This window comes from Paramormyrops kingsleyae, chromosome 3 (assembly GCF_048594095.1).
Source record: "Paramormyrops kingsleyae isolate MSU_618 chromosome 3, PKINGS_0.4, whole genome shotgun sequence".
NCBI lineage: Eukaryota > Metazoa > Chordata > Actinopteri > Osteoglossiformes > Mormyridae > Paramormyrops > Paramormyrops kingsleyae.
Genome location: NC_132799.1, coordinates 12,909,849 through 12,918,371, shown reverse-complemented (window position 1 = coordinate 12,918,371; position 8,523 = coordinate 12,909,849). Strand labels below are relative to the sequence as shown.

Genomic DNA, 8,523 nt, shown 5'->3' with positions numbered 1-8,523 from the left:
ACAAATAAAGTAGCTATCATTAAGTTTTGAGCTTGACCGTTTAATTTTCAAGTTCAGTGATTTTTAGTAGACTAGTTTGGTAATTAGCTTGCCAGCTAGGCTTGGTGTGTGTTTTAGCTGAGCTAGAAGCAACATGGTAAACACTGCCGCTCATGTTGACTTTATTCAAAAGAAGGCCTTTGATGAAGAAGAGCAAAATTTGCATATAAGTAGCTGACCTACTAAAATAAGAAAAAAAGACCTTGTATTGGTCATACTGCCAAGATCCACAGTGTGCTTCCCTCATTTCAAAAATCTGCTGCTGGCATATTCAGAATTTACTGGAAATCACACACACACACACACACACACACACAAAGGTTTGTACTTATATCTTTGTGGGGACTCTCCATTTTTAATCCCAACATGACGTCCTTAGCCCCTACCCAGCCCTAACCTTAACCATAAGTAACCAAACAAAATACGAGACCTTTGGCATTTTTACTTTTGATTGCTGTCACAGATCTTTGTGGGCACCTGAAACATTATCCCCACAATGTAAAAAAAACAAGGCCCAGAACAGATCAGGTAGACTGTATAGATCGGGTAGACCGAACAGATCGGGTATAGCGACAAATGTATAACAAACATTGAGGCAAATAGATCACTTTGGTTTGTGGCACAGATGCAGTGTTTGTTGGAAATTTGGGCTGACCAGACTATCCAGGAACAAAATGATGCAACGGACAAAACCTATGATATACATGCAACACAAGTAAATGAAAATCGCTGTGTTGTGCACTTGGTAAATCAATAAGATCAACTTGGTAAATGAATAAGACAACTCAAAATAAACCATAAAATAAGGAAATCTCATGAACTCTACTGTGCTGTGCGATAATGCTTTTCTTCCAACTTTTTAGTCTACATAAGAAGTCATATGGGGATGATGAAAACGTGCTCAGACCCAGAACATTAAGCACAATGTGAGCACAGACCAGCAGGGGAGTGGGGACAGTCATGCTCGCGCATGGTACAAGGCAACCAGGCCAAGTGTGAGTATGCCCAGCGTCTAAGCCCGCCTCCGCTTGTCACGGATAGGCTGCTGGATGACAGACATCCAGGTGCACGAGTAAGGAGGCACCACAGCAGAAAAAGTCTAAAACACAAATTCATCGTCAGGAGCTCTGGACTGAATCATCAATATCTAGAACACGGATTATAACTTCTGAAAAAAAGGAACTTGACTTATTAAGATTAGGATTGCTGTGCTGGGTTGTCACCCCATCCTGGGCTGTTCCCTGCCTTGCACCCGGGATAGGTTGAGCAGTTACAAAAAATGGATGGATGGATGGAATAAGATCGACTTTATTGAAACCAGGGGGGAATTCTGGCACATACAGCGGCAACAACGAACATACATACACAGAAGAACATAGATATATTACCAAACAGATAAGGTGCAAAGACAATACGCAGAATGCGAAGAAGTAAACGAGACACACATAAATTTAAGGGGTACACAAACAAAATAAAACTGAATATTATGATGCTTGAAATAATAAATAAATATTTAAATACAAGAATAATAAATTCTATGCTATTTTTCCCTTACATTCTATGTCACAGAATGGGTGATTATATCCATAAATACTGCATATATCCAGACAGAGTCTGTGTTTTTGCAGTAGGTTCATAATGTAGGTGCGGTGAGCAGAGCAGCTGCCCTCCAGTCACTGAACAGAGCAGGCCAGCCTACAACAGGCTGGATGTAAAGCAGGACCCCAGCACGGCTGCAGCAGAGCACTCTGGGACACGGACTGAGCAGACGCACTCATGGAGAACAGATGCGGCGGGCACCTATTGCCGTGTGCCTGTCAGCCTTTTTACAGGCCATCAGCATCGAGGCGTCTCAAGGCACGAGCCTTTAAACATGAAAGTGCTGCGCTCTTCTGTCCCGAGGCACCGTGGGGCAGCTTTTAAAGCCTCATGCTGGGGGCTTCCTGCTCCCCACACATGTAACCAGACTCCCTTTGATGGCACTAATGGCATTGCAGCCGTGAACCTCCCCACTACATAACTGGGAAGGTTTTCCACGAAACGCCGCGGCCACACGTTCCCGCTGCCGCCGTCCCCATGGATTCCTGGGTGACTCCTTGCGCTTCTTCACCAGGATGTTTAAACATTAACCAAAGCAGCTATTACTGAAACCAACAGCTTCTGAATGTTCAATGAAAAATGGACATTTGGACTTTTACAGCATATTATAAAAAACATATTTATCATGTTATAACAGTAGCTGAGCTCAGAAGGGCAAAGACATGGTACATAATGACATTAGCAAGAAGTATAAAGTTACAAAACAGACGACAGAGGAAACCTGCATTTCCATCAGATCCTGCCTCATTCATTCAGCCGAGAAACACTTCCTTACCCTAGTAACGCTTACCCCAGTAAACGGTGGGCGTAACTAAGAATTCAGGGCCCCATGACTAAATGTTACCTTGCCCTACCCCCAGCCAAATTTCATGTATAATTTTAAGCATTCCAAGGCCCCGGTAAAGTGCTGAGCCCCCTGAATCTGCCAGGGTATCCATGCCCCTACCCTGCCCCAGATACCCACTGACCTCCGTACTTTCCAGGTGACTGGGGACTGAGGTGCTGGGAGAGTGAGCTGTCTGCCTGGATCTGATAGACTGCCGTACATGAACCGCGTGCTGGAGCAAGCGGCTGGCAGCTCGGAGTGGTGGAATAGCGAAGGGGCTACAGTGAAACAGCAGGATCGGCCTGACAAATCAATCATTACATGCGTCACTCTTGTTACGAGTCTGTAAGGGTCTTCATACAGGACACATGAGACACATGAATTCTACCAGTCAATACTCAGTTCTGACCGAGGGCTTCAAACCCATCTGAAATGAACTGGAAAGCTTATATTGGACTTTATATCACAGTGTTAGTGGTTTTATTACTGGTCCAAAGTCTTCCCTACTGGAACCCAGTGTGTGAAACCTAACTGATAGCCTGATCTGGTGTCCTAATGCTGGGTTCCCAGGATGACTATGGTGAACAATAATCTGGTGACTATTACACAATAAAGCGGGTTTATGATGGAAAGTTCATTTTAAGTGCCATTGTAAAGCTGGCCATGGAGAGATATTCCAGCAGGGAAATGCAGTCAGCCCAGGCCTTTTAAAGTCAGATACAGTGCCAGGGCGTCTAAAGAGAAGCCCGTCCATGGCTCTGATGGCAGACAGAACCAATGAAAGTCCAACATACAGCCGGCCATGAGGGACAGAATCGGCGAAAGTCCATGAGGAACAGTGAGAGCGTGAAGATGAGAGGCGTCTCCTGGGAATTCCTTAGAGGGGAAACAGGAAGGAGGACTTGACACCCAAGCTGCCATTTTAGCAAATGGTTTCATAGTCTTTGTTTTAAGAAAGCCCTCCCCCATCTATTAGACAGTGTAGCACAAAGAGGCACAGTGTTGGGCATTTCAGGTCCAGAAGCTACAAATCCAGACCAAGATTTTGTTTGTATCAATCTGTTGAGCATAAAGAGTCTCAGTCACAGATACTCAGCTGGTTGGTAAAAACAAAATCTTGGTCAGGATTTGTAGCTTCTGGACCTGAAATTCTGCCCCCTCTGACAAAGTTTCACACATATTTGCTAAACTTTTACATATAGTTTTACGTACTCAAGGGCCTCTGTCAAGCACAGGGCCCCCTAAATCTGCTAAGGTATCCATGCCCCTGCCGGCACACACAGATTGGAGCGGAAAGCTTGGTCTGCCGACCACACAGCCTCTTGGTCCAACGAATGACGTGAATTTAAAGGGTGTTTACTGCGAAGGTACAAAGACCAGGTACCATCACCTAACCTTTGTCCGTTTTACTGTGTTGTGCATATTTCACACAGCACTTCTGAAGACGCGTTCTGTAAGGTTCTCACAAGTGAGGAACACAATGCTCAGGTAAGACCCTCTGAGTTTTAACTGTACTGAGCTTCTCTGAGGAGGAATGTCCTGCTAAATATTTAATGAGACAGCAGATCTTACTACAAGATGACTTTATCTAATGTCATTACAAATGTGAACTCATTAACAAGACACTGAAATGGTAAAAATACACTAAAGCCAGCATGTAAAATTCCTTTATTTGCTTGGAGTTTAAATCTCTTTTGATGAATTTAAATTTTTTAAATAAGTAACTGAGACCATTGCTGTTCTTGGCACTTGCTGGCTTCAGTTTCTCAAGACTCAAATCCTAAGAATCAGAGTGTAAATTAGAGTGGGATCTGAACTAAAAGTGCAGAGATCACAGGCTTTGTGCCAATGGGGCACGCCGATACACCCCTAGTTATAAAGCCTTTTAGATATAAAAGCAAAAAAAAAGTGTTGTGGTTCTGTGTGTTATTGTGTCTTCCAGAAATTTAATACTTGTACTCACCCCATCTTAAATTCAATAAGTAGCCAGTATTCACAGCATCTTCAATCCATTAATTATCCTGTACTCACTGCATCTTTAACTCATTATATATCCTGTACTCACTGCATCTTTAATTCAATGACTGAGTACTCTGTATCTTTAATTCATTGAATATCTTATACTCACTCCATCTTTAATTGAATAACTACTGAGTACTCGCTGCATCTATAATTCATCAAAAATCTTGTACTCATTGCATCTTTAATTCGATGTGTCCAATAGGCAGGCATCTTTAATTCAATGTGTAGCCATTACTTCCTACTGCCACCTTTATCAGCACTCTTCCAGGTACTGAAGAGATGCAGACCCTCATGGCAGGGTAGCCTTGCTCATCACACCTATTTCCTCTCTCTCTCCTCCCATCTCTCTCTCTCTGTCTCGCAGGGTTGCCCTGCTGGTCAGCATCTCCGCACTCCTCCATGCAGGAATAGCCAAGCCTTACCCATCATGGGTGTGTACTCAGTCAACATCCCCGCGCTACGTACATGTTCTCCATAATCACAGCATCAACTGGGCTGAACTTCTTAGCTGTTATACAACCATTTATGGGTATGATTATCAGCTAGAACATGTGCCATCCTGCAGTGCACCCAGTTAGACATACATATGCCTCAGAGTGGTATCGCAGAACAACCGCTACCTAGGCAATGTGGTAAATCACATACCAGATACTTTCCTGTCCCAAAGATGGTACAGATTTAAACATGGTGCATAATGCACACTATGGAGAGCGGTTGGAGTAAGGAAAAACAACACCAGCCAGGGAGTGAGACATCAGCCCAGAGTGGGAATGGGAATTCTACAGTAACCATGGGGGAAGCTCTGTGCTCTGGTCTACAGCAGGAACCCTCTGTCTTTGTTGTGTTTCCACAGGCTAAAGTCATGGAGAGCCAGTTCCAGGAAACACTCAGGTACTCGTTCCAGCTTGCACACCACTCATGGGGCTAGGAGTCACTCCTTACTATAACTAAGACACTTCAGGCCAAATGCTCCTTCTTTGGTAGTTTAGGAGCCCAGGAGAAACACACATTCACCTCCTGCCCAGAAAGCCCAGCAGGCACCTGGGGTCCTGATGAATGTGTCGCTTTCATGCAGGTCAAAGGGGCTGAATCAGAAGGTGGCTTTGGGGATGAAGAAACTGGAGCCCATGGAGGATCTAACCCAGACATTTAAAGACGACGATCCTGATATGTCCTTCTGGGGGGTGAAAAATGCAGGAGGAAGCCACCAAAAATACCATCTGGCTGAGGAGGACCCAGATGAGCTCTACCACCCATCTCTGGAGCAGCTGGCTCAGGCTCCCCACCAGTCGGTTCCTCTGAAACTGGTGGAGGAACCCAGTTTCCCCATGTACATCCACCCAGAGGAAGACCGAGACCTTCTGCACCATGGTGACCCTCCTGCCTGGAAGCCTCCACTTCAGCCAGAGCCAAAGCAAGAAGAGGAGCCCAGGCCCAGGATCTACACCCACCCAGAAGAGGACCGAGACCACCTGTACCACCCATAGGCAGGGGAAGGCCTCGAATGGCAAAGGGAATCTCACTCACATGTACCAATAAGGGGAGAATAAATGACGTCTAAGTTCATGTTTATCTAATAGAAGAGTGTGCAACTATGCAATTAAAAAGATCATAAAACATTTTTCTACATACTCCAATAATAAACAGACATATCCATAATCACGTCGCACTTTAATTTATAAACATTGACATTTTCCATCTTCCCTCAAATGGCACAATCTCCTCCTGAAGGGCTCTGCCCTTTCGGCCCCCCACAGCAGCAGGACCACACCTCCCGTCCGACAGCAGATCCACGCCGGTCAGCACAGCTCATCCGCGGGGAGGACGCCCTTCGTAATGATCAGGTTACCGTACAGGGAGGTCTCCCTGCCTCGAGGAGAGCAACAGCAGCAATGATTGGCTGGCTCATGTGCTCGTCAGACAGGCAAACTGCCATGGGGCGGGGCTTACCCAGTTGCCACAATGGCATAGGCATTTTTGGCCCGCTCATAAAAGGCAAACCTCTCCACTTTTTCTAGAGGTTTCTAGAGAGAGAAAGAGAGAGAGATCTACAAATAAAAAGATAAATATTTGCTTCATATTTCTTAATAAATTATCTGAACTGAGTTGATCACAGGCTGTAGTCCACATTTATTGGTGTAACAAATACTGTGTGAAGAACCATTAACTACAGCAAAGAATGCCTATGAAATGATTATGTAACTGCAGTGATAGATGCCACAGACAGCAAAGAAGAATTCAGGGAACCCCATGATTCCCAGACCAATCACGGCTCACCACCCCGGACAAGCCAGCCAATGAGATCAGCGACAGGACTCACATGGCATCCCGCCTCCTGGAGAAGCCTGCTGTAGGTCTCCCACACAGGTACAGCCACACCTCTCTGCTTGTCACTGTCCACCAGGTCCATGACAGCAGCCTGTCACAGCACACCATCACATGGGGAGGGAGCAGGGGGTGACCAGGATCGGCCTGTCACACTGGTCATACATGTCAGGACAGATGTAACACCTACAGGACTTTCGACGTAGGTATCCAAGGGGAGGAGCTTCAGTATGGCACCTAACAGCTCAGGAATGTTCAGACCTGAAATTAAAGGACAACGTCTACATCCCGTGCACTCGAGACTAGCTTACACAGAGGTTAACGAGGAAGTGTAATCTTCTTCCTCCTTCTCACATACCATCCATCCTTATCTCAGCTGGACCATGTCTGCAGGTTGAGGATGACGGGAAATTGGCATCAGCGAGAACTGTGAGGGGTTTAAGGGCACAATTAATAAAACGAAACACGTCCACTATATCTTATTCAATTATACATACAAACGACGTGTGCAGAAGTTCCCTGTTTTTACTTACCGTTACAGAACTACAAAAAACTTTTGTGGATAGCAGTTTAAAAATCGAACGATAAACTTAGTAGTAAGGAGAATGAAGCCACGAAGGCCCTTCAGGACCGGCATATCGTTAATGATGACAGAAAGACATTCTTTTTTTAATCAAAATATGAATATCATATGTCAGAGGAAATTTGCCTCAGTATATTAATACCGTTCACAAATGCATCCTAAGCCTCGTCTGCTTGTGCTGTAAGTACAAGAGCGTTACGTCTTTATCGTGACATTTAGTAAATAGACAACACGGAATTTTAAAGTCTCTCGTGTAAACTGGAACGTAGGCGACCGACAACTTCATCGCAACATTATATTCGCAAACAGTAACATTTTCGTGTAACGCTTCGAAAACTGCAAATTAAACGATGGTGTTTTCTTACCAAGTTCATCGCCGTGGCCCATTTTTGCCAAGGTGTATAACAGCTCCGGCGAGAGCACTGAAGGAATGCCTTTCAGGACAACCATGCTTTTCGAGATCAGAAGGCAGACAGGAAGTGGGGAAGCACGGATTTGCGTACGGGGTTAACCTCTCAAGATCAGTGTGACTGTCCTGTCTTCCGCGATATTTTAATTATCCCGGGGATGCCCCGATATCAGTGCAAATCCAGTACCAGGTATACCCGCATTCGATCTAAAGGCTTCGTGCTTTCGCTTTCTAAGGGTTGCCACACGCACGAGGCCCTCCTGCGGAAAAGGGAGGTACTGCAGCACGGCCCGGCACATCAGCAGATGACCATTTCAAATTCGCCGTGTCGTAATGGATCATAAGTTCATAACATGTCCATAGTAATTGGCTTTCACGCTACAAAATGTCATAAGTGCGTGCCTTTTAGATTTAACTATAGCGGAATAGTCTATTGTCCAGAGAATAGATCAATCAAGTAGGCCTATTTTAAATAACCTTTTTAAATTCCTCCGCCATATGTAGACCGGACATTTTACCATTTACCTTTTTTGTTTTATAATTGTATTCGAAAATGTTTACTTGTAGATACTTATATATATATATTGTAGTAGGGATTTTTTCCAAATGATAGTTCGTATTTTAAAAATAAATTACAAGTAGGCCTTATGTAAGTGACAAAATTTTATTGTAGAAGTGTTCAGTGCTGCAATTGGCAGTTAAGCAAAGGTTATTTAATGG

The 8,523-nt window shown here is 44.6% G+C and overlaps 2 protein-coding genes across 2 annotated transcripts; one reads left to right on the top strand and one right to left on the bottom strand.

Moving 5' to 3' along the window:
• The first annotated feature begins 3,839 nt into the window (after positions 1 to 3,839).
• Positions 3,840 to 6,601, top strand: LOC140588181 (uncharacterized). Its single transcript, XM_072709640.1, has 4 exons — positions 3,840 to 3,952; positions 4,851 to 4,917; positions 5,340 to 5,377; positions 5,562 to 6,601. Exons 1-4 carry the CDS (start codon positions 3,945 to 3,947, stop codon positions 5,971 to 5,973), a joined length of 525 nt encoding a protein of 174 aa, XP_072565741.1. The 5' UTR covers positions 3,840 to 3,944; the 3' UTR covers positions 5,974 to 6,601.
• On the bottom strand, positions 6,139 to 8,109 carry fuom (fucose mutarotase). Its single transcript, XM_023824200.2, has 6 exons — positions 7,760 to 8,109; positions 7,170 to 7,238; positions 7,002 to 7,072; positions 6,807 to 6,905; positions 6,437 to 6,510; positions 6,139 to 6,352 (listed from the first exon to the last, which is right to left on the bottom strand). Exons 1-6 carry the CDS (start codon positions 7,842 to 7,844, stop codon positions 6,286 to 6,288), a joined length of 465 nt encoding a protein of 154 aa, XP_023679968.1. The 5' UTR covers positions 7,845 to 8,109; the 3' UTR covers positions 6,139 to 6,285.
• Positions 8,110 to 8,523: the final 414 nt, after the last annotated feature.